This window comes from Pteropus alecto, unplaced genomic scaffold (assembly GCF_000325575.1).
Source record: "Pteropus alecto unplaced genomic scaffold, ASM32557v1 scaffold24, whole genome shotgun sequence".
NCBI classification, from domain to species: Eukaryota; Metazoa; Chordata; class Mammalia; order Chiroptera; family Pteropodidae; genus Pteropus; species Pteropus alecto.
Window position 1 is genome coordinate 3,174,866 of NW_006439192.1, and position 26,152 is coordinate 3,201,017.

The 26,152-nt window shown below is 37.6% G+C and overlaps 1 protein-coding gene and 1 pseudogene across 1 annotated transcript in view; one reads left to right on the plus strand and one right to left on the minus strand.

Annotated features, from left to right (window-relative positions):
* Positions 1 to 10,112: 10,112 nt before the first annotated feature.
* IDO2 (indoleamine 2,3-dioxygenase 2) overlaps positions 10,113 to 26,152 on the minus strand; it is a 48,893-nt gene continuing 32,853 nt past the window's right edge. Inside the window, 8 exon segments of the mRNA XM_015592802.1 lie at positions 10,113 to 10,427; positions 11,332 to 11,417; positions 11,680 to 11,712; positions 11,715 to 11,827; positions 17,838 to 17,889; positions 23,712 to 23,829; positions 25,244 to 25,343; positions 26,021 to 26,035. Of these exon segments, the coding sequence (XP_015448288.1) occupies positions 10,113 to 10,427; positions 11,332 to 11,417; positions 11,680 to 11,712; positions 11,715 to 11,827; positions 17,838 to 17,889; positions 23,712 to 23,829; positions 25,244 to 25,343; positions 26,021 to 26,035 (832 nt within the window).
* On the plus strand, positions 21,324 to 21,442 carry LOC112483355 (annotated as a pseudogene).

Below are 26,152 nucleotides of genomic sequence, written 5' to 3' on the forward strand. Positions count from 1 at the left end.
AAGAGAACTCAGTTTCTGAGCCTTGCTGTCTTGACTTGGCACTCTATAAAGTGAAAGATCTCTGTGTGTAGGCGTAAGGGATCCCAACCTACTGCAGGTAGTCCAAGAATCACGATGGGACCTGTGAGCCCCACAGAGCAAGCATTATACGTTAGCCATGACGTCTACCTGGTAGTTCCTTTATGTTTTTTGGTTGCTTTTAAAATCAACCTTGAGTCTTTACTAAAGCTTTCTGAAAATTACCAAATCCAGCTGGACTGAATGTGGGTGCAGGATGACAAGGAATCAGGCTCCCTTGTCACCAGCAGTGATAGGTAATGGGGACAACCAAGGTGAAGGTCAATCATGTGCACAAGATTTCAGACTACAAGGCCCTTTTCCCCTTGCCCAGGTGAAAATTTGCATTATATTCTCAGTGTCAGAGCAGTGGGTTGTTATTTTACTTAAGAGAGACAATGGTTGCATTCCATGTAGATCACCTAACATAGAGCTCTTCTTATAAACTATATTGGATTTTTTTTTTTTTTTTGGTATTCTTCCCTTCTCTCTGGTGGATTCTATCCACCCCACAGCTGCTTCCAGGCATCTCATAGGGCATAGCTATACTGTGCACCATTTTTGCCTCCTCTCCATCATTGCAAAGAACAATTCCTCTTCTCTGAGAATGTGGGGAGTGTGTCAGATATTATAACTTATCCTAATTCAGATTCTTCTCAAGAAGGCTTGTGATAGCTAATTTTATTTTCTTTCTCCATTTTACTTTCCTTTTTATTTATTTATTTACCCATTTCCCATTTAGAAGAAAAAAGTGGAGCTGGCTGCCAGAGTTAATTTAATTTTACATAAACATACTCTTTGAGGCTGAAGCAAATCTGCCTGGTTTTCAATGTGAAAATAAAATATAAAAACTGTTCTTGAAGTTATTTCTAAACAGAACTTGTCTCTAATCCTAATGTAACAGAAAAGTATGCATCAATCAGATTCATCAAATGATTCTCCAGCTAACAACTCTTTGAGAATGATGTTAATGTCATGCATAAGAATGCTACATTTTCTAGGATGTGACATTTTCAGTAATTGAGAATTACTATATTTTGTAAATGGAAATACCACTACTAAAAATAGAATGCTATAGAGTGATGTCATTTGTTTCCAAAGACTATCGATATAGTAGAACAATGCAAAAATAATCATAGAAGCAAGTTATTTTGCGGCAAACTTTGAGGGTAAGGTTAGGACTATAATCTGCGAGTTATCGTGGGGTAAATGCTGCAGCTGCAAGTGCCACTGGCAAATATTCTCAGTGCAAACAGGAAATGGGTTAAATTTTCAATTACAGTTAACAATCAGTATTATTTTATATTAGTTTCAGGGTACAGCATAGTGGTTAGACATTTATATAATTTACAAAGTGATTCCCCTGATAAGTCTAGTACCCATCTGACACCATACAATTATTACAATAATATTGATTATATTTTCTATGCTGTATTGTATATCCCTGTGACTGTTTTGTAAGTACCAATTTGTATCTCTTTAATTTCTTCACCTTTTTCACCGGTAACCCAACCCACCCTTCCATCTGGCAACCATCAGCTTGTTCTCTGTATCTATAAGTTTGTTTCTGGTTTGTTTGTTCTTTTATTTTGTTCTTTAAATTCTACATATAGATGAAGTCATATGGTATTTGTCTTTCTCTGTCTGACTTATTTCACTTAGTACACTACCCTCTAGGTCCATCTATGTCATTGCAAATGGTAAGATTTCACTTTTTTATGGCCAAGTAATATTCCTTTGTATATATGTATCACCTCTTCTTTACCCAGTTGTCTATCGATGGACACGGGTTGCTTGGCTACTGTCAATAGCACTGCATATATCTTTTTGAATTAGAATTTTGTATTTCTTCAGATAAATATCTAGAAGTAGGACTGCTGAGTCATAAGGTAGTTTTATTTTTTAATTTTTTTTAAGGAACCGCCAAACTGTTTTCTATCATGGCTGCACCAATTTGCAATCTCACCAACAGTGCACAAGGGTTCCCTTTTTTCCACATCCTCACCAAACTTCTTTGTTGATTTATTGATGATGGCCATTCTGACAGGTGTGAGGTTATATCTCATTGTGATTTAAATGTGCATTTCTCTGATAATTAGCGACCTTGAACATCTTTTCATATGTCTATGGGCCCTCTGTGTATCCTCTTTGGAGAAATGTCTATTCAGGTCTTCTGCCCATTTTTTAATTGGTCTTTTTGTGTTTGTTTGTTTGTTTGTTTGTTTGTTTGGGGGTTGCGTTGTATGACTTCTTTATAAATTTTGGATATTAACTTCTTATCAGATGATCATAGGCAAATATCTTCTCCTATTAAGTAGGTTGTCTTTTCATTTTGTTGGTGGTTTCCTTTGCTGTACAAAACTTTTTTGTTTGATGTAGTCCCATTTGTTTGTATTTTATTTTGTTTCCCTTGCCCGAGGAGATGTATCAGAAAAAACATACTAAGAGCAATGTCAGAGAGTTTACTGCCTATGTTTTCTTCTAGGAGTTTTATGGTTTCGGGGCTTATATCTTAGTCTTTAATCCATTTTGGGTTTTTTCTTGTACATGGTATAAGAAGGCAGTCTAGTTTTATTTTATTTTGTTTTGTTTTAATTTAATTTAATTTTATTTTATTTTATTATTTTATTTTTTGCATGAATAGGTTCAGTTTTCCCACCATCACTTACTAAATAGATTGTCTTTATCCCATTGTATACTCTTGCCTCTTTTGTCATGGATTAATTGACCACATAGGCATGGGTTTATTTCTGGGCTCTTTGTTCTGTTCCATTTATTATGTGTCTGTTTTTATGCCAGTACCACACTGTTTTGATTACTATGGCCTTATCATATAGTTTGATATCAGGTATTGTGATACCTTCAACTTTGTCCTTCTCTCTCAAGATTGCTGCAGCTATTTGGGGTCTTTCGTGGCTCCATGTAAATTTTAAAATTATTTATTCTAGTTCTGTGAAAAATGTCATTGGTATCTTGATAGGAATTGCATTAAATCTGTAGATTGCTTTGGGTAGTATAGACATTTTAACAATGTTAATTCTTTCTATACGTAGCATTGTATATGCTTCCATTTATTTCTATCTTCTTCAATTTCTTTCTCCAATCTTATAATTTTCTGAGTATAGGTCTTTTTCCTCCTTGGTTAAATTTATTCCTAGGTATTTTCTGATGAAAGTATAAATGAAATTGTTTTCTTAATTTCTCTTTCTGATAGTTCATTATCGATGTATAAAAATGCAACCAATTTCTGAATATTAATTTTGTATCCTGCTACTTTTCTGAGTTTCTTTCTGAGTTCTAATAGTTTTTTGGTGGAATATTTAGGGTTCTCTCTATATAATATCATGTCATCTGCAAATACTGACAGTTTTACTTCTTCCTTTCCAATCTAGTTACCTTTTATTTCTTTTTCTTGTCTGATTGTGGTGGCTAGGATAAAAGTTGAATAAAAATGGTGGAAGTGGACATCCTCGCCTTTTTCCTGATCTTGAGGAAAATGCTTTTAGCTTTTCCCCATTGAGTATGATGTTAGCTATGAGTTTCTCACGTATGGCCTTTATAATATTGAGACTTTTATGTCTATTTCCTTCACCTGGTTAGAAAAGATGTTTAATCATTATTTCTTCAGATAGGTTCTCAGTCTCTCTTCTCCATTTGGTACCCCTGTGATATGAATGTTGTTACGCTTGATGTTGTCCCAGGGTTATCTTAAGCTATTTTCTTTCTTTCTTTCTTTCTTTTTATTTTTCTGCTGTTTTTATTGTATGTGTTCTGCTCCCTTGTCTTCTAAATCACGTATTCAATTCTCTGCTTCATCTATTCTGCTGTTAATTTCTTCTAGTGTATTCTTTATTTCAGTTATTATATTCTTCATTCTTGACTGGTTCTTTTTTATGGTTTCTATATTCTTATTATGCTTACTATTTCTTTGTTGCAGTTCTCACTAAATTTCTTGAGCATCCTTATAATCGATGTTTTGAACTCTGCATTTGGTAAATTGCTTGCCTCCATTTTGTTTAGTTTTTTTTTTCTGGAGTTTTCTCCTGGTTCTTTCATTTGGGACATGTTTCTTTTTCTTCCCATTTTGGCTGCCTCTCTCCCAGTCTTGGTAGAGTGTTCTTATGTAGTAGGTGACCTGTGGGGCCCAGTAGCACAAATCTTTCTGATCACCTGAGTCGGATGCTTCAGAAGTGTGTCTTGTGTGCATTGTGTGTGCCATCCTGTTGTAGTTGAGCCTTGATTGCTATTGGCACATCAGTGGGTGGAACTGATCCTCAGGCTTACTGGCTGTGAGGACTGGCCACAACCACAGCATATGAGCTGCTCTGTGGGGCTGACTCCACAGAGCAGGATTTGTCCCAGTGGGTTCTGGTGCCTGCTGAGACCACCCTTTGAGTGTGCTACTTGTGGAGCTAATCTAGTGGTGCTCTGTTGTGGTCTGGATCCAGCCACCCAGAGTTGTAGTTATGGGTATTTTTGAGAAGGGCTCTGGTGCAGGCCAAGGTCAGTTGCTGCCCATGACTAGCTCAGGTTACCTGGTAAAGCTACAAAGTGATCTGAAGTTGGTAGCTGCCTATGCTGAGTCTAGAGTTATGTGGGAGAGACCACACTGCCACTAGTACTTGGCCTGAGTCACCTTAGCCAAAAGCACAGGGGCCCCCCAAGGCCTGCTGCCACCTGTCAGCTATGCATAACGCTCAGCCATTGAAAGAGCCTCAGGCGGTATGTGAGTAGATGAGGCAGTGTCTCAGGTAGAAACCAGGGCAGGGCGAGTAGTGTTCACCTGATTAATGCAAATTCAGATTTGGCTCCAATGCTGAGCCTGGGGCCACTCAGTAAGAGGTGCAGTGCAAACTAAAGCCAACCACCACCTTCCTGGGCCTACAGCTTTTGAGAGATTGTAAGAAAGATTTTAGCATGAGCAAGTCAGGCTCTCACTGCTAAAAATGCCTCCAGTGCTGTGCGAGTTGGGTTGGGTGGGGTTTCACGGGTCACCAGGATGGAGCAAGTAGAGTTCACCAGGCTAATGCAGATTCAAATTTGACTGTGTGAAAGGGGTCTCAACATGGGTATAATGGTGGTTGTTTCTCCAGTCTTCTCTCCAAAGCCACACAACTGAGTTTCTCCCTATATGTCTCTGGTATCTCCTAAGCCACCATCTCTCCTCCAGAACCCAGGATGAGTACCTGCGAGCAAGTAAGTCTATGCATGGGCCCCTTAATAGGACATCTGGGTTTCCAGCAGCTTTCCATCTCACTCAGACTGGTGGAATCTCCACTGATTTTCACAGCTGAATGTTTTGGTGGCTCGCTTACCTAGTACGAGTGCTCCGGGTTGGGGAGCCTGGTGTGGAGCTGGTACACATTGCTCCTCAGGGAGAACCTCTACAGCTGAGATATCCCCTCTCAATGCTCATCGACCACATATGGCTGTGTGGCCAGTTCATTTTTCATCTCTACCCCTCCTGCCAGTCTTAATATGGTTTCTTCTTTATACCTTTAGTTATAGGACTTCTGTTTAGCTAGTCTTCAGATGGTTCCCCACATTGATTGTTCTATAATTTAGTTGTAATTTTGCTGTGGTCATGGGAAAAGATGAGCACAATCTTTGCCTACTCTGTCATCTTGACTGGAACCTTGTGACAGCTAATTTTATATATCACTTTGTCTAGGCCATGATTATTTCTGTAAGGGTTTTATTTGTTTGTTTTTGTTTTTGTTTTGTTTTGTTTTTGTTTTGAGATGAACATTTAAATTGGTGAACTTTGAGTAGATTATTCTCTATAATGTGGGTAGGCCTCATTCAATCAGTTAAAGGCCTGATAAAACAAAGACTGACTTCCTCTGGGCAAGGAAGAATTCTGCCAACAGTTGGATTTTAGACTTGAACCACAGCATTTGCTCTTCCTTGAGTCTCCAGGCTGCTGATCTACCCTAGAGATTTTGGACTTGCCAGTCTTTGCAATTACATGAGCCAATTCCTTGAAATCTTTCTCTCTCTCAACACACACACACACACACACACACACACACACACACACACACACACGCGCGCGCTCACATCTTATTGGTTCTGTTTCTCTGAAAAACCCAGACTATTGCAAGGCTCTCATTAAGAAATCTCAAATATGAGACACTGAGGAAGGACTCTATGAGTCAGCATAAATTTGGTGAACTTTCAAGTTGAACATGTAAATGGTATATACTCCATCTATTTGTAAGACTGACCTTCTACAATAACTGAAGATGCAAACTCCCTAGATAGAAAGAAAGCATGAATTTTCCTCCACTTCCACTTGGTCTGTGGCAGTAAGGCTGAGTATCCTGAAGGAAACTATTTTTTAAAGGCAAGAATTTGTAGGCATCACCTCTATTCCACTCAATTTGGGTGTCAATTTATTCTACAGTTATAGTTAAACTACTGTGTTAGACACTACAATTAGCTTTGATTATATCCAGATAAATTTAAAATATCGCTTTTGTGACAACATCTTTCTTGGTTCTTACATTATAAAACAAAAATTGCATATCCTAGAGCATGGTAAACTTGTTCTGGGTTCTGACTCTGGGCTGATTGGGCAGACTCTTTGTTTTCAGTCATAATTCTGCTTTCTACACCCATGTACATGTACACATTATTCCACACATGGTCCAAGAAAATGGTTTCTGTGGCACTTCTTTTGGGTCTCCTCTCCCAAGGAGAACTTGTAAGTTCTCATCAGAACTTACAAGAGTAGGAGAGTACAGGCTTCCCACGTCCCTTACTGTTTCCTTTGTCTACACTTGTTTTCTTATCTAGATCAAGGGGATAGTCAGAGAACATACAACATCATCACATTTGATATCGTTTACTCTGGGCCTGCCAGCTACCAAACATATATTTAGCTTTCCTTTTCACAAAGGTATTTGCAAAGTAGCTATTATTATCCTCATTTACACATGTGATTTCTATGACTCAGAAATGCTAAGGAAGATGAATGATTTATGTTGTAAGTAAATAGCAGAGTAAGGATTCAAACCTGCATTTGTCTAGTTTCTAAGCCTATACTTTTGCCATTTCTTCAAGCTTCAAGCTTGCAGTAGCATCGTCACATAATAATACGAAAAAATTATTTCTACCATTAGAAAGTCTTTTTTTTTTTTAAAAAAATTTTTTTTTTTTTTTTTACTGATGTGGATACCCTTTATCTCTAGAAATCTTGAGAAAAATGTGTTCGCTTCTATACTAGAAGCTTTATTTTCACCACTGTACCATAAACCTGAAAATGGAACTCCTTGGCTCAAGAAATCAAAACTTGATACATTAATTAGGAGTTAGTTCATTGGCAAATAAAATACTTTAGTTTGCACTTATATCATCTTTGTGCAATGACAACAAACAATAAATGAAACATCTGAAAACTTTGAAAGATAAAACTTTGTAAATGTCTCTTTCACCCCATTTAATCTATTTGGTTTTCCACTTATTCAACATTTATGGAAAATCTGCTCTGAGTTAGACTCTATGATCTCTTTGAGTGTACTTGCATCTGTTGAAAGTGTATAAATTAAGATGACTATTTGTAATTCTGTTCACTCTGAGGATCAAATCAGAGCCTGGTTTGGCACAAACCTAAATTTAAGGACTCAAGTGACTGGCATCTTTTCTTAAGTTCTCAGTCAAAGGTTCTTATGACATATATATATATATAGTTACTGGCTCCACACAGTAATTACAATGTTCCTTCTTTTACAAGTAAGTAAGCTGTGGCTTTGAAAGATTAAACAATTTGTCTGTTATAAAATGTGATAAAGCTACACTAGAAACCCAGATTTTTCAGCTCTCTAAGCCCACACTTTCTACTTTGTATTTATCCCCAATGATAAATAGTTGTTTTGTTACTGTGCAGACTCTGTGAATCTAAGAAGTTTGAGAAATACAGTACTCTCTCTTGAATGGATATCTACATGATTCTCTGAGCCCTACCTCATAACCAAATAAAGTTTTATGGGTTTTTCCTCCTTGCCAAGAACTATCCTTTCTGTTACTTATATCCACCCTGAGACCAATCCGATCAACTCAATTTTATGAGAAATAGAAAGCTGAGGATTCATCATTTTCTGAAATCGGCCAAAAGCCACATTGTTAAAAAAAAGAAAAAAGAAAAAGAAGAAAAAAAAGAAACTTCAGAATTAAACCCAGGTCTTACTTTAAAGGTCACATTCTTTTCATCTGAGAATGTTATCAAGAAGGGACAATGTTTTGAATGAATAACCAATGTGCTAATGATTGGCCTAGTCCACTTAGTCCACTTCCTTGGACCATGGCATATTCCCAGCCCAGGCAATTAATACAGTCTGGGTTTACTGACTCTTCAGGAAGCTAAGGTACAGAAGTTAGAAAAGCAAATCAAAGAAAAGTAAATATATTCATGCTCATTATTTGAGTTTTATAATAGACTTTTCAAACGCAAGACACAGAGAACATATCTGAGACAAAGGTTTTTTTGAGTTGTGAAAGCCTAGGTCTTTGAGCTGAGATCCTGACCTACACAATAGTCACAGAGGATATTGTCAGACCCAGGGTTTTCCCTTGGCTGTCCCAGACTAGAAGATCTAGGCCCTGTCATATCCTATCTGACCATTTTTTTTTTTTTTTGCCAGACCACGCCCTTGAAGGATATGGGATAGTAGGAGCCTTCCTGGTACCCCAAGTGGAAGATACTGGTTCATGACTTCTTACCAAGGACTCTGAGAGTTGACAAGAGTCCAGAATCCACCCCTACCCCCACCATCACCATAGCACTAGAGAGTGCAGATGGTTGCTGTGGGTACTGGGCAGACACTCTAAGCCAATCTCATAGTCTCCCAATACTCCCAGGAGGAGTGGGAAGTAGTCAAATTGTTTTCCAAGTGGCATGATAGGAACTTGAAGACTGAGAAATCTGAAAAGTCTCTTGGACAGGATGAGACATGCTACAAGCTCCGTTTGATCTGTACCCATACGGGGAGGGAGACTACTTAGTAGATGCTAACTGGGGCAGAGGCTGCCTCCCATGGTCAGGTACCTCTCCCTGATGCCATGATACTAGGTTAGTGCTCTGGAATTTAGATATTATCACAGATATATGTGTGTGTGAACAGTGGGGACAAGCCTAAATTAATGCATTATATCCTAAACTGGCAAGATTAAAGTTTTCTAGTTTTGTACTGTCAGTTGGAATGAGACCTTGAAATAGAAATAAAAAGTTACAATTATTTGTAGAATAAACGTATGAATTTACTATTTATTTCCACCTTGCTCATTTACTTCCAAAATGTCAATTAATTCATTTTACAAATACAAACTTTCAATGTAAGGAGAAAGAAGCATTCTTCCAAAAATCAAGAAGGAAACTAAAATAGAACTTGCAAATTGGTGAACCATGTGGAAAAGTCTCATCCATTCCCATATCTTAACTATTCATTTTCATACAGGTAACTTCCAAGTCTCATTGTCAGCTTCCTCTTTCCTCCGCATCTCCATTGGAGCATTTCCAACCTCCTGCACCAAATTCAGCACATGCAGGGAGACCAGGGCTGGACTGGGACCACAAAAATCTCTGTTCTAATCCCTAAGCCAGTACTTAGGAAGAATTTAAGTTGTTAAGTGAAGGAATAAATGCATGAATATTTAATTTTTTTCCAAGAAATCAACAAGGTGATCTGTCTGTGGGCAATTATATTTGGTTTCTAAAATTTAGATTGCGTTTCTATCACTTTGCATACAAAATAGGAATACCCTCTCTCCTCTGTGGGCTTCCAAATGAAGGAGTATCAAAGTTGCTTACTATTAACCAGTGATCAGGTAGAGAAAAGAAAGTTTCTGGCCATGAAAATGTGAAGATTAACAGGTCTCAGCAAAGAAGAAGGTGGTGTTCCATAGAGCAGAAACATGAATTAGGCTGATGTCCCTTTCAGATTATTCCAGACAGAACCCTGACCCTCTTTCTCCAGTCCTACCTGTCTTCCAATGGGAAGAAGTTAAGGGAAAACCTGCATTTGCTGGTTTTGTATTGTTGAGGAGAGGGCCTTCTCTTAATCACTATGGGGAAGGATTACTTCTAAGGTCTTATTCCTGACACTCTTCAGGAAGCTCAGAACTGCAGTTCCACCTGTGCCCCTCCCTTCTAAGGCCTGAGGTGGCCACAGGAGATGGCTTGGCTTCCTGCCCTTTGCTTTGGCTGCAGCTATGATGAGGTATTTGGTCACAATGGTTATGTGATAGCTGTGCAGCTCTGCCAGAGCCTCCACACACTGGTTATAGGCTGTCAGAAGTTGGCCATTTCCAGAGGACTGGACATGATCCCTCAGCGAAGGAGCTGACTGGATTTCTTCTATGAAGAACGTCAGCTGAAAGAAATAGTTCAAAATAATATCATAGCTTCACATGGAATGATAAGAAAGCCTGTCTGCTCTTCCAGACATCAAGACAGCAAAAATCGTTGCTGTCATCCTGTCTGATCTATTTTGCTGGCTCTTTTGCTAGTAGATTTCAAATACTCAAATGCACATTCCTGACTACTGATAGGAGATGAGGAAGGGAAAAAAGATGCAAGTACATCTCAGATCACTGAATTGGAACTATATCTATGAGCCAGTGTATAAATATTTATCATATACCAAATGCGGGTAAAGTATCTTGCTAGTAGTCACTAGGAGAAGATATCTACAACTGTAAGGCATACACTCCAAAACTGAGTAGCCAAATACTCTGCTGAATTTTGTTTCTTAAATGCTTTGTTTTAGAGGGAGTGCTAATAAAGAAGAAAGTAATAGAGTTTATAAGAGTAAGATGATAAAGAATGAGCAACTACTTTAATAATACCCTCTTAAAGTCATTTTAAAACTTAATCCATAGACATTTATAGGAAATGTTAATAAATAAATCTTTTATAGGTAATCCATTATGTGTTTAATGTTATGCATGGTAGGTCAACTATTAACATTACCAAGTCAAAACCCAAGAAAAGTTATCATAGTTCTAAAGAACTGACTTTTGTGGATGAGACTGGACCTATGATGCCAAAGTTTAGTCTTTTTTTTTTTTTAATCCAACTTTAAGACTCTGTACTATGAAGTGCTTTTGGCAGCTGTTAAACATTTGGCTTAATGCTGGCAGGGAAAGAAATGAACAATTTCAAGCTTCTGAAACAGTTGATCCCTCCCTGTTCTGGTCTAAATAGACTTGGCCTGAAGCTGCACATTTTGGTGAGGAAGAGCTTTAATGCAGGAACTCAGTCCCATCACCACCTACACCCAAATTTGTCAACAAAATTCCATAGCCTTCAAACTCTAGAACTTTCTCCAATTTTAAAGAAAAGAAGAGTCCTTTCAAAAAGGCTTCAAACAAAATTGCAGTAAACATCTAGAAATATAGCGATGTTTTAAGATTTGGAAATGAAGCCTAATATCCTGCTGAGATCTGATATTAATTGACTTGACATAATAACATATGGCAGGCACACAGTTACCTAGTTGATCTAGAAAAATATAAACTTCATGACATTTTAGTTTACGCTTGGTTTTATTAATTAGTAAAAACACCTCTGTTCTTTGTCCTTGTTTAAAAAAAAAGAAAGAAAGCGAAAAATGTCTGACTTACCACTTTCCTTGCTATGACAAATGCCTAAGAATTACTGAAGGTATGAAGCACTGTGCTCTGAGCTGCACTTCCTCCAGAGTATTTCAGGGGCTCTGTGGAGACTCCATCATATACCAACCTCACAGGCATGACTGGGTTATCTTTCCAACTAAGCAAGAGTAAAAGTCAGAGAGAAGTGGGTGCTTGGAGACAGAGGATATTTTCTGATATCCAGAAACCAGAGAGTGAGCAATAAAACAAACATAATTTCAATAATAATTTTAAGGTAAAAGATTGGGTATCTTTGTAGGATGTATACTTAAGCATCATCTTGACCCCAACTTCATAACAGGCTATAGAATGCAGCCCTTCTCTTTCCTCATTTAAATGATTTTTTTCTAGAGACATAAAAGATATTCAGAGAGGAATCTTTGGCATTGGTTCCATGGTATATTCCTTAGAAAAATCCAGTTATAAAGATGACATCAGTGCTAATTAACTGATGGAACAAATTAGGGGCTCTGGAACAATCTTCGCCTCCTCTGCTAATATCAACCTTGATGACCTAATAATTCCACAAGTAGAGATTTGAAAATATACATACACGGACACACACACACACACATTTAAGTACACTCACACACATCTTTATCCTTCCCTGAAATGGTTATATCAGTTGTCACATTAAACTGTCAGTTCTAAATACTATGATTTTATGGGAATGTCTTCATCAAATACTTTGTTGATAGCAGGTATTGATAATAAGGGTAGTGACAAAGAGAATACAATATAACCCTACAGGTTACCACAGCTAGAGTCAAGGACACGTAGAAGGACTAGAATAGAGGCTCTTGGTCATGCTCAGATTAAGTGGGTTTTCCTCCCCTCTGCTTCTCTTTCCCCCTCCTTTCCTGTCCTCTACTGTCAGTCTGATTTTATTTCTTCATCTTTTTCTCCGAGTCCCCCTCTTTCTACTTCCAACTATTTTACTTATTTTCCTGTCTGATTTAATGAGATAAGAACAATGGCACCAAGAACATATATTTGTACTTACAATGATTTACAGTTTATAAAGCAACTTCACATTCATTTTCTCTTTTTACTTCTTTTGAGTATATCAAGGCAGGTATTTTTAAACCCATTTTACAGATAAAGAAACAAAGACTCAAGGAGTTAAGTCTTCAGGGACACAATATTAGAGAAAGGGAGAACCAGACTTTGAATCCTAAACTTGTAATTTTCTATTTTCATGTTCTCAAGTCACCCACATGTGGGTTTTTACTTTTTCTAAGGAATAGATTATTTTTCTCTTATTGCCAGGAACAAATTGCCATTCCAGTTGTTAACAGTTTAAATAACAGGCTTACATGATATCTCACCTTCTTCCTATAAGTCTAAAAGTCATTTTGCTCAAAAGAAGGGAAACACACACTTCTCACACATACAAAAGCCATAGAGAGACTGCTCAGCTTGCTGGTCATGACCGTTTTCAAATACTTCCCTGAGACAGGAAATGCTATAAGGAGCTGGCTTGTTTCCTTTGGGGCCTGTTTTCAGTTGTATGTTCTATGGTTTTCACTAGGTAAATATTGCAGTGGTCTTTGCAGTTGGAGCAATATCACTCTAGAAAGAGATGAGGCACAGAAAGCAGGGCAGAGGGACAAGCGGAAGAGCAAAGGAAGAATTCTGACTGTAAGATCGCAGCAAGCTGTAGCTGTTAAAAAAGGGCTCTATTTTAGGCAGATATGTGATTTAATCTCAGCTGTGATATTTAACTGTGAGCCTTGGTTTATAATCTCTCTGAGACTCAGTTTCTTCATCTGAGTAATATTAGTATCTACCTTATTGGGTTGTGAGAACTAGTTAAAATAGTATCTGCTCAGTGTCTGGAACATATTAAGAATTCTATAAATATGAGCTATTTTATCACATTATTCAGAATGAGTTGAATCCCTGCTCTCCCTCCCTTATTATTTTGTAACTTTGTACAAACTCTTCTAAGTCTTAGTTCTTCTAATTTGTACCTACTTCCTAAAGTTGCTGGAAGAATTGAATGGACACTGGTTCAGGACACTGGTTCAATAAAATTTCTAAACACCATTTTTTGGAGAAGAAATAGTGAAGACAGGACTGCTACCGTGTGGTAAATGGATCACATACAATGACCACACTCGTTCCGACTCTTTTTGTAATCCTGTTGGTCTTTGCAGTCACTTTGGTCTTCACTAGCTCCTTCTCAGCATGACCCCTTCCAGGCATTTGACCCTTTCAGGGCTCAGTCCCTGGGCTTCTCACTTTCCAATTGGTCATATTTAGCTTCAGAGACTTAAAAACCTAGTCTATTTAAAAATTTACACCTGTGCCCGAGCCTCTTCCCTATATTCCAGGCTCGTATATTTGACCACCTACCAGACATCTCTGCAGGAAGGAACACGTCACAGACTGAAATCCTGATTTCCCCTTCTTTTTGCCAAACATTCCTGTCAAAGAAAATGGCAGCTCCATTCTTTCAGCACATTGGGCTATAACCCTTAGAATCATCTTTGATAGATCTCTTTCTCTTCCATTGTGCATGCAGTCCAATAGCAGATCCTGTCAACTTTACCATTGGTCTGTATCCGGAACTGACCATTTCTCAGTGTCTCTGCTGTTACCACCCTAGTTCAAGCCAATTCCCTGGATTGTGGTAAAAGCTTCTTAGATACTTTCCTGGCTTCCATTCTTGTTCTGAAGTAACCTATTTTCCACTTAGAAGATAGAGTGATGATTTGAAACTTATGATGAATCATGTTATTCTCAAACTGGCCAGCATGGTCTGCTTCACTCAGAAAAGAAGCCAACAAGCCCCTACATAATCTGGTCTCCCACTATGACTTGTATCTTTCTCATTCCCACCCCTCTTGCTTCCTCCATCCAAGCACTGCTGGCCTGCACTGCTGGCCTCCTTACAGCTCTTCCTCCATGACAAACATGCTCCCACTTCAGAGTTATAATAATTTCTGTTCCTTTTGCTTGCATCAAGTGTCTAGGTGGCTCGCTCCTCACTTCTTTCAGGTATCTGCTCATACGCTTAGAAGTGTGTGATTCCTGGATCACAATAAATAAATAAGAAATTTTGGTCACCACCCCTAACACTCCATGATGCCCTGTATCCTACTTTACATTTCCTTTTATCACCTATTGTCATAACATATATATTATGATATTTACTTTTATTATACTTATTTCTTCATTGTCTGTCTTCCATCATTAAAATAAATGCAAGCTCCACAGGAATGAAGCTGCTGTTTTGTTTTATTGTTTCATTCCCAGCACCTAGACCTGTGCCTGTCATATGGTAAATACTCATTAAATATCCAATGAATAAATGAATGGAAAAAATAACATTCTATAAATATGTATCCTATATCTAGAATATGTAGACCCAAGCATATATCTTAAAAAGATCTGGCTGGCTTAAAAGAGCCATCAGATGTTCAAATGGCCAAGATGTCAGTCAATCTCCTTTTAGTGTCCTAAACTGAAGAAGATATGTTGAAGCCACATTGAAGATGATAAATACCAGCATGAGAGTCAAAAAAGTAATAGAAAGGCATCTATTTTCAAAACCCACATTCTCCACCTATGATGAGATTTATCTGAGGAAGGGAAATCGAGTTTCTCTGAAAAATCCAAGAATCGCTCCCATGCATTCTCAGGCCCAAACTGCTACTTGTGCGGGAAAAGAATTATTTTTCTTTCAAATCTCTGTAGGCAAGGTTATTTTTAGCCTTTCTTGTAGTATATTTCTAGCAAACCCAAGAAAAAGGAACGTTTAAAAAGAAAAAAATTATAAGATGACATTTTTTTCCACAGCGGTTATTAACTTCTCTGAGAAATTTAATGTGAGTGGGAAATTTAAAAAAGCTCTCAACTCTCCTAAATAAAAACATTTTAAAAATCAAATAAAAATAATAAATCAAACATAGGACAAATCAAGAACACAAGACCAGATTTAGATTTTTCAAGATAACCCTATTGGAAACTGTCAAAATTTAAATGTTTTTGGTCATCAACACTTGTCAGTACACTTAGAATTTGGTGCTGGTCTTTTAGTTTAGCTATGTGGGAAATATTTTTGAGGATCAGAAATGGAGGGGACACATTTATGTAGATCATAGATAAATTGTATCACTGATCCAGAATTTATTTTAATGAAAACAGCCACTCTCTGGTGCCCATCTATTCATGATAGGTAAAATTCCAAAAACATCGCCTCAAGATTTCCATTCTAATTCTTAGAACTGTTAATGTTATGAGAGATCATGCCTGCTGATATGACATGTTAAATAGGAAAGCAAAGGGACTTTGCAGATGTAATTAAGGTTACTAATCAGTTGACCTTAATATAGGAAGTTATTCTAGATTATCTAAGTGAGCTGAATCTAACCATACAGAGAGTTTTAAGCAGAGAGTTTTCTCTGGCTAGTAGCAGAAGAAGTCAAAGAGATTTGACATACTAGAAAGATAAGAAGTGTCATTGCTGAGTTGGAGGAGACCAAGTGACAAAGAATTTGGCAGGCCCCTAGAAGCTAAGAGCAGCTCTTGTCTGACAGTCAGCAAGGAAACAAAGACATCAGTTTCACAACTACAAAGAATTAAATTCCAAAAACCTGAATGAGTTTGAAAGTGAATTCTTCCTCAGATTCTCCAGATAACAGCTCAGCCCAGCAGACACCTTGACTTGGCCTTTTGAGACCCTAAGCAGAGAACCAAGCTGAATTCATCTTGATTTCTGACTTACAGAACTTGAGACAATTAATGTGTGTTGTTTCAAACTGCTAAATTTGTTGTCATTTGTTATGTAACAAGGTAAACTAATACAAATGTAGGGAACAAAGGAAAACACAAAGAGGTTTTCCAAAATTAAGTGCTTCCCAAATCCCAGTCTATTTTAAAACATTTTTTAAATGACTCTTTTTTCTTCTGTCTAATCCTACTAAAGCATATCCACATGTTTTGCTTAATGTTTGTTGCTAGAATCTCTTTTCAACAATCAGATTTTATCTTGACCCTTACTACACGCAAAAAAAATACAGAGAGCAAGAGGAGTTCTACAGGATAGATATTCTCTTTGCAGAAGTGAAAGTCTCATTTCTGAGACACACTCCCAGTTCTATTTCTGTGCCCTTCCCTTTTTTTTCTCTTTTCACCATAAACCAGGTACCCATTACTTTCAAGTTATTCTCTAGAAAACTCCTGCTTCCACTCTCTATACCGTATAAGGAGGGATTCCCACATAGGCTAGCCTTCCCTAGAGAGAGGCCACTTTCTTACACTCCAGATCTACCCAATCTAAAGAAAATACTTAGTACATGTTGTCACTTCATTCTTGCAACAATGGAATACCCCTTTAAACCAATAAATCAATACATTTATTGATCTTGGTATTTGGCATGTCTCTTGTTAGATGCAGGCACAGCTTCAGATTCTATTAATCACATTTCAGGCATCTCCTAGTTATCAAGATGGCACACTAGATGATATCTATTTCATATTTTTTACCTCATCCATCCACGACCTCCACCTTTTACTTTTCACCATTAAAACAAACCCCAAAATTTCTCTCAGCTAAAGTGAATAGGAAAGTGATCTCATTAAAATATGTCAAGGTATGATTAATGTTTTTAAAATAAGAACTGTATCTAAAAGCAGAGTTCTGTTTCTGGAGAAATTACAGGCCATGTGACAAAAGGAGAGTACAACGGGAATATGAGAAACTGGCTTGGGGTAGCTCTTCTAGGAATGTTAAAAGAAAGTTTTAAACTATTGTCTATGCCTCTACCTGCCTCAATAACAAGGGGAGATAATGAATATAGATGGTTGAGCTTTGTGGGTGCCATACTGGGCTTTCTTTTCCCTTTCTGTCATAAGGTGGAGGTCTAAGAAAGGTAAGGACAAATAACTTCAATATAATGGCTTAAGGATAATTACTCTAAATTTAAATATTCAGCTTTTAATGTCATTTATCATGTTGATGATACCCACTTTTTTTTTTATCCAAGAGTGGATCCAGGTGATTACTTTGCTAGCAAGGGTTACCTGGTTACTTACTCTAGGCAACTTCTGTCTGTTTCCCCCACTAAATTTGAAAAATACTACAGAGACCTCATGCAGGAAAACAGCTGAACTATACTTACCCAGGGAGGAAGATCTGGATGACTGCCTAAAATATGTCTGGATCTACATAATCTAGAGGAACAATCGAAATGTGAATTTTACTACAGGCAAAAAAAGGAATTGGTTACATGTGCATGGGGCCTTCTGCTTTCCTGGGGCTGCTGCTTCTATCTGATCTACATGAAAACCTGGAATGAAAGCAGCAGCAAAGAGTGAATGGAATGTTCTCTTCTGTAGTTGCCCTCATTGGGGCTTACAGAACTTTTAAACTTTTCCAAATGCTGCCCTTTTCTATTTGTGGTACTTTCCTTTTCTGTACTTAACAACAACATAAAGAGAGAGCAAGGCCATCTTTAAAAAGTTAATAATTTAAACAGACATCATGTTTGAGAGAACATGAGAAGTGGAAAGGAGAAAAATGAAGAGAAAGAATTACCTCTTCCACGGCTTTCACAGAGAGTAAAACTAAAGCCATTTGGCTCAAGCCAAGTTCTGTACAGTCAACAAAGGACCGAGGAGTGGACAGTCTCTTGCCCAGGGATTGCCACAACAGATCAGATACAGGTTCATTTAACTCCATGTTTAGCTGCACTCATTAATCTCTGCAACTTTTTTGAATCTAAGCCAATGCTTGGAGATAACTGATTCTACTAGTGTATCAACTACTATATAAGTAAGCAGATTTTCACATTTGTACTAAAATTATTTTCATCAACTTTTGAAAATTGTTCTCTTTCTTCACATAATAGGGCCCCTCTGTGACCAAGCATGTTTCTCTTATCCACATTCCTGTCTATGTCTATTTGTTTCTGAGAGAAAATGAAAAATGAAAAAAACATCTTTTTTATGAGACTTAAATAATGACATCTCCACGCCATCAATTTCCCTTTTCTACCATCATACCCACTCTCTGGTCCTCCATCTCTATTTTCTCTGAAGCCCCATGGGTTTGGATTACTAAATGTCTTCCTTTAGTCTCATGGTTTCCTGATGCTCCTGAATGATGTCACACTCTCTCTGCTCCTCTGGGAGAATGCTCTGTGCTGGACTTTTCTCTAAGCAACATTTCTTGATCTTATCCATTTGGTGCTCTGTTCCCATAAAAATGCTGAAATTATGTATAATTTTTTGCTGAAGCAGTAATGAATGGCATTATTTTAATATGTTACTCAACTTACCATATTTAATAAAGAAAAGTCAAATGACCATGTCAATAGATATAAAATAATTCTAACGTACAAAAAAATTCAACATATGTAAAAAAAATCCATTCGTGATTAAAATAAACAAATAAAACATTTTAGCTAATTAACAACAGGAGGAAACATCCTTGAAATGATAAAAGGAATCCACTGAAAGCCTACAGTACACATTGTACATAATGTTGAAATATTAAAAATAAGTCTTTTAAAATGTGGAACACAACAAGGAACAGCACATACATTCAATACTGTGTTAGGAGTCCTAGCTGTAAGGATGAGAAACAAAAGCTAAAAAGAAATAAAAGTTGTAAGTACTGTAAATGAAGAAACAAGAAAACATTATTCTCAAATGATATGATCTCTACATAGAAAACCCAGATAAGCTGCAGATAATTATTAGAATTAATGAGTGTTTATCAAGGTGCTAGATTTAAGGTTAATAGTCAAATGTCAATTTCATTTTATAAACCAACAACAAACAGTCAGGGGTTTGTTAAATCAAAGATACCATATTCACCGGAAACAAAAGTATAAAGTAACTTAGGATAAAGCAAATCAAAGTAATATATAAAGTAACTTAATATATAAAGTAACTTAAACAGAAAATATTTAAGTCTTTTATCTTGAAAGAAATTTTTTAAAGATTTGAAAAGTCTGTCCATTTCAAGAACATCAAGAAAACTCATACAATATTTAAGAGAAGAAATGTACCTAAAAAAGAGTTGTCTATCTGGATAAACTTCAGGTCATGTGACGAATATAATATGAAGACATGATTTGGGGTAGCTTATCCGGGAATCTTAGTTGATATTTTCATGCTATTCTCTACCTCTCCACCTGCCTTGATCATAAGACAAAAAGACTGGATATAATATCGAAATCATGTAATTTTTTTCCAAATTAACATACAAATTTAATACAATTTGACCAAAATTTCTAATAGAGATCTTAAAATGGAATTTGACGAGCTGATTCTGACAGTTTACATAAATGGCAAAGGCTCAAAAACAAGACAGGTACCCTTGGAAAAGAAGAACAATGTGAAAGGGTTTTCCCTACCTGAAAATGTCAAATATTATGAAGCTATAGTTGTTAAGACAGATGATATTAGTGTGGGGAAACATAACTGACAATAAAACAGAATAGAGAGACTGGAAACAGATCCAGTCATTTAAAAAAATAAAACTGATTAAAAAAAAAACTGTGCTAATATTGGAAATTAGTGATTACTCACAGATTTTATTTCCTATGTCATACTACATATAGATAATAATTATATGTGAATTAAGGACTGAAATGTGAAAGATGAAACAACAATTTCTAAAGAAAATGGAGGAAAATATATTTATGACCTATGATTTTGAAATATCTTATTCAAGACTTCCTGAAACATAGACTTTTACAAAAGAAAGGACAGGTACTTTGACTATATTTAGATTAAGAACTTCTGCTTTCAAAAGGCGTAAGACAAACCACAACATTTGTAACACATAACAAAAATCAGCCTCAAAGTGTACAAAAACTCATAAAAAGCCATAGGTAAAAGAAAAAAGACCATTAGAAAAACAAGGGACATGAGTGGTAAGCACCCATGAACACAGAGAGAGAGAGAGAGAGAGAGAGAGAGAGAGAGAGAGAGAGAGAGAGAGAGAGAGGGAGAGGGGAAGAGAGAGAGAGAGAGGGAGAAAGAGAGGGAGAGGGAGAGGGAGAGGGAGAGGGAGACAGAGAGACAGAGACAGAGATAGAGACAAAGACAGAGACAGAAGACAGTTAATTCTTTGAAAATCAGGGAAATGCAGGAGTGACATCATCATCATGGTAGAATAAGAGTTTCTACCATCTTTCCCCCAAGAACACTGATTTAGACAGTCGGCCATGGACAAGAGAGCTTCTGTGGAAGTCCAGAAGTCCAACGAAGAAGCTCCAGTATACCACTAAAAGTTCTGAGACTGAATGCTCTCAAGAGAGTAAGAAGAACATTTCACTTTACCTACATCACCCCTCCCACAAAGCAGCACAGCTCAGTGTCATAAAAGACCTTCTTGGCCTGTGATTTCTCCTGCAAGGGAAAGTGAAAGCATATGAATGAGTGCCTAGCTTCCCCAGATGCATGGAATGCTTCCAGAGACCCATTTCTTTCTCACTCTATCCAGAATACTGAGATGTGTGCTGCCTGGCTGGGAAAACTGGAGGTGGCGGGAGGGTAAGGCTGTGGGAGAGTGCCAAATAGGGATCTTGGAGGATATTAAAGGGATGTGGATCCTACTAACCACCTAATAGACTCCATCAAGAACCCTCTCACGAGTCTACGGCCATGCTACCCTGAATGTACCCGATTTCATCTGTTCTTGGAAGCTAAGCAGGGTCGAGCCTGGTTAGTACTAGGATGGTAGACCGCCTAGGAATACCAGGTGCTGTAGGTGTTAAAACAAATAAACAAAAAGAACCTCCCACAAGCTGTCAGGGATGCCTTGCCTGCAGGTCCCCCCAACTGGCCCATGGGCACCCCTAGTGCTCAGGGTGCCTCATCCACACACCACATACTGCACGCTATGTCTACTTCCAAGGCGACAAGAGTGAGCCTTTATACAGAAAAAAGAACAAAGCTGAAGGCATCACACTCCCTAATTTCAAACTATACTACAAACCTACAGTGATCAAAACAGTATGGTGATGGCATAAAAACAGACACACAGATCAATAGAACAGAATTAAGAACCCAGAAATAAAACCACACATATATAGATAATTAATATATGACAAAAGAGTCAAGAATATCTAATGGAGAAAGAATAATCTCGTCAATAAATGGTGTTAGAAAAACTGAACAGCCACATACAAAGGATTGAAACTAGACCACTATCTTATATCATACCCCAAAATTAACTCAAAATGGATTAAACTTAACTGTAATTCCTGAAGCCATACAATTAATAGAAGAAAACATAAGCAATAAACTCCTTGACGTCAGCTTTGGGGATATTTTAGTGGATCTGACTTGAAAGGCAAGGGAAACAAAAGCAACAATTAACAAATGGGACTACATCAAACTAAAAAGCTTTTGCTTAAAAAAAGAAATCAGCATCAAAACAAAAAGATAATCTACTAAATGGGAGAAGATATTGCAAATCATATATCCGATAAGGAGTTAGTTAGTAACCAAAATACATAAAGAACTCAAACAACTCATTTTAAAAAACAACCCATTTTTTTTAAAAAAAGGGCAGAGAATCTGAATAGACAGTTTTACAAAGAAGACACATAGATAGCCAACAGGCACATGAAAAGATGTTCAACATCACTAATTATTAGGGGAATGCATACTAAAACTGTGACAAGATATTACCTCACACCCATTAGCACAGTTATTATCAAAAAAGCAAGAAATAACAAGCGTTAGAGAGGATGGGGAGAAAAGGGAACCCTCATACACTGTTAGTGAGATTATAAATTGGTGCAGCCATTATGAAAAACAGTATAGAGATTCCTCAAAAAATTAAGAACTACCATATAACCCAGCTATTCCGCTTCTGGGAATTTATCTAAACAATAAAAAATTATTAATTTGAAAAGCGTTATTTACAATAGCCAAGATACAGAAACAACCTAAGTATCCATTGATGGATAAATGGATAAAGATGTTGTGTTATATATATACAATGAAATACTACTCAGCCCTAAAAAAGGATTAAATCTTGCTATTTGCAACAACACGGATAGATGTTGAGGTTATTATGCTAAGTGAATAAGTCAGATGAAGAAAGACAAATACCATATGATTTCACTCATATTGAAATATGAAAAAAAACTCAAAAGGAAGAAAACAAATATACGAACAAAATAAAACAAAAAAGTCACAGATACATAAAACAACAGTTGGTCATTACCAGAGGGATAAGATTTGGGAGGTGGGAGAAATGAGTGAAGGGAATCAGTTGTACGGTGATAGACGGTAACCAGAGTTTTGGTGGTGATCCCTTTGTACTGTGTATAGTGTCAAATTATGATGCTGCACACCTGAAGCTTATATTATGTCATAGGTCAATTTTACTTAAATAAAAAATAAAAAAAAAAAGCACATACACACACACACACCCTGTACATATTTTAGATTCTTCTGATATAGTAGGTTGAAAAGCTGTCCTTACATTGGAGATGGAATGTAGTCATCTGAATAAATGTAATCAACCACGAGAAGAGTGGGCCACTGAACTGGCCACTCCTATCAAAACTCATTCCTGCACTAGCCACAGAAATTGAGCGCTGGAAGGGCCAATCAGATTAGGCCTAAAGCCAAGGTCAATCATCTCAAGCGCCACCTGAGAAAAAAAGAATGAAAGGGGCATTCGAGAGCATAAGGACAACTCCGCAGCAGCCTCAGTGCTGGATGGAGTACGTGCAGCCACTGTTGTGTGCTTCACCCCTCCTCCTGAACTTCATGCAAGACCTCGACATGCAAAGAAATGTGTGACCACCAAAAAGGAAACTACCCTAATCACAAAAAAATACATTTATTTAAAAAGGACAAAACTACAAGAATATCTCTTCAAATTGAAATCATTCCTTAATAGCTTGAACAGTGGTCGCGTACCATAAAACAAAGCTAATACGCCAGCGCCATCTGGTGGATGTTGTCCAACCTCCAGGCCCTTTGACCCCAAGCAGAGCCCTCAACCCGCAGGAGCCCCATACCGTGCATTTGTCGTAAGGTTCTGGTGATGTCCTGGATGGAGAGTCTCAGTTGCTGCAGGGCTTGGAGCAGGGAGTCCTGGCTGAGCTGCGAGATGGTATTCACTGCCTGAACGAGTGCCTGGGGAGAAGATTCGTTCACTCAGTTCATTAGCATTCACTTAAAGCCCTTTGAGATAGAGTGAGCAGCAGCGCAGTGAAATTCCAGGGGAAGGGCACCTCTCTCACTACCAGAGTGTGTCAGGGCTCCCGTGGAAGTGCTCTTGAACTAGATTTGCTATGAGGTCTACCTGAAAAAGAGGATATCTCTGGGCATCTCCCAGATAGATCCTTGGTTAGGTTTTTCTAGATCTGTCCACTGACTACTACTTCTTATACCTCTCAGGGGCATAACTCTATCATTTTTCTCTTTCCTTCTTCTGTACCTATCACACATTATAACTATTTCAATGCCTGCATCTTGAATTAGGGCACCCTCACTCCTGAGCTCTGTCTTACTTAGACTCAGATTCCATACAGCCCCAGCTCAGAGCCCTCTCCATCACGAAGCCTTCCTAGTCTCTACCTTTTCTGAATTGTATCTGAAAGACCAATTTTTATTTCATTTTATTTATTTATTTATTTATTTTATTTTTGAGGGACTAAACACACTGATGAGAAGTAAAGTGATCATATAGTATCACTTTTGAGAATGAAAGAGAGTGTTATAATAATTATGCCATGACTAGTTGCTCTACTAAGGATACAGTAAGTGCTCAAAATATGCTTACCATAAGGGAAGGTGGTGAGGAAAGACAAACGTAACTTAATTATCTTCAGGCAAGGCATGAATTCTCTCCCTGCTCAGCTGCTGCTCCACTATCTTCCTACACTCAACTTTTCTGTTAGCTCCCTGAACTCTGAAGGAATTCATTTTGGAACCTCCCAGGGCTAGGTAATCTCAGCGATGGTTCATTTTCCTCGGAGCCTTTGCACAGCATTTCCTGCCAGGAATAAATCTGCCTTTCTGTCTGTCGCTCTCTTTTTTTTCTCTTTTTTTCTCTCTCTCTCTCTGCTTAATTCTTATATATCGCTCAGGTTTTAAGTCTCACTGGGAAGCTTTGCCTACCTGACCCTTTAGGTCTGAATTAAGTTTTAGATGTTTTTTTTTTGTTTGTTTGTTTTTTTCATGAAACACTGCTTTTTTTTTTTTTTCTTATTACTCCATACATCAACCCATCTGCCTCCAGATCATGAGCTTCTGTGGGGGCCAGAATAATGTCTGTCTTGTTCTTCCAGTTATTCTATTTTCTAGACAATGCATGTATGTTGAATGAACCAATATCTAATTCCAAGTTTTACAGGAGTTGGAGAAGGGAATATCTCTGTGGGCTAGAACTTAGATCGCTCCTCAGATATAAACCGATAGGACAAGGCCTATACTCATCAATTTTGGTCAATTTTGGTTCATTTACTGAAGGGAAAGGGACCGGGTGGGAATTAAAGCTCAAACTGATTTCTGATTTAGACAAAAAAAGTGCTGAATGAGAAGAAACCTTAATCCCAGGTACTGCTGCTTTCTTCACCAAAACAGTTACCAGTATAAAACCACATAGGCTTTCTCCTCCAGGAAATGAAACAATGACATCCAAGTTCCTTGGGAAGGAGATGGCAGTATGGATAGAGAGGTTTGGATGCCAAAAGTATGCATGGCCCATAGGTCCCCTCAGAGTTAGACAACTGTTAAGTGCAGGGTAGAATCAGTGAACAGCTTTCTCCTCTGTAGAAAAGCCCTAAAGATGAGCATCTACCTTCAGCAACATTGAAGAAGAAAAGAGATCAGATCTTTTCAAGCCCATGTTCATTTGACCTAAGGACTTTCAAAGCCTTGTGTGGCCCTGATGGTTCCTGACCATCCTCCCAATGGAATAGCTGAAGCGCAAGTTAATAGGTATTGCCGTTTCTTCACAGGACCAATCTACGGCCAATCACTCCATTCCTGTCAGGAGCATAGTCTTAGAGATACAACGACCACAAGCAACAGCTAATTCCTTGCCTTTTTCTTTCTTATTTCCTTTTTTTTTTTTTAACAGTTTCATAACTCAGACTAGTGCTTTTTCTAATCAGTAATTTGTTTTGCTTTGTTTGTTTTGTTTTGTATAAAGAATGAGCACTGAAAGACTGTTACAGAGGGATCACTCTAAAATGACCTGTGATCATCTTATGGATAGATTCAAATATTCCAGATGTAGATCCAGTTTACAAAACCTAAAACCTGTACTCCATAAATCACTTCTGCCTCTAACATATTAAACATGAGGGGGAATGAAAACTAACACTGAAGAAAACTAAGTCGAGAACGCCATTGTTCCAGCAGTTACATCCGTGTGGGAAATGCTGTCTTCATCCTTCCACCTCTCCGTCTCCTGAGCTACAGTTTTTATACTGAACCTCTTTATTGAGTT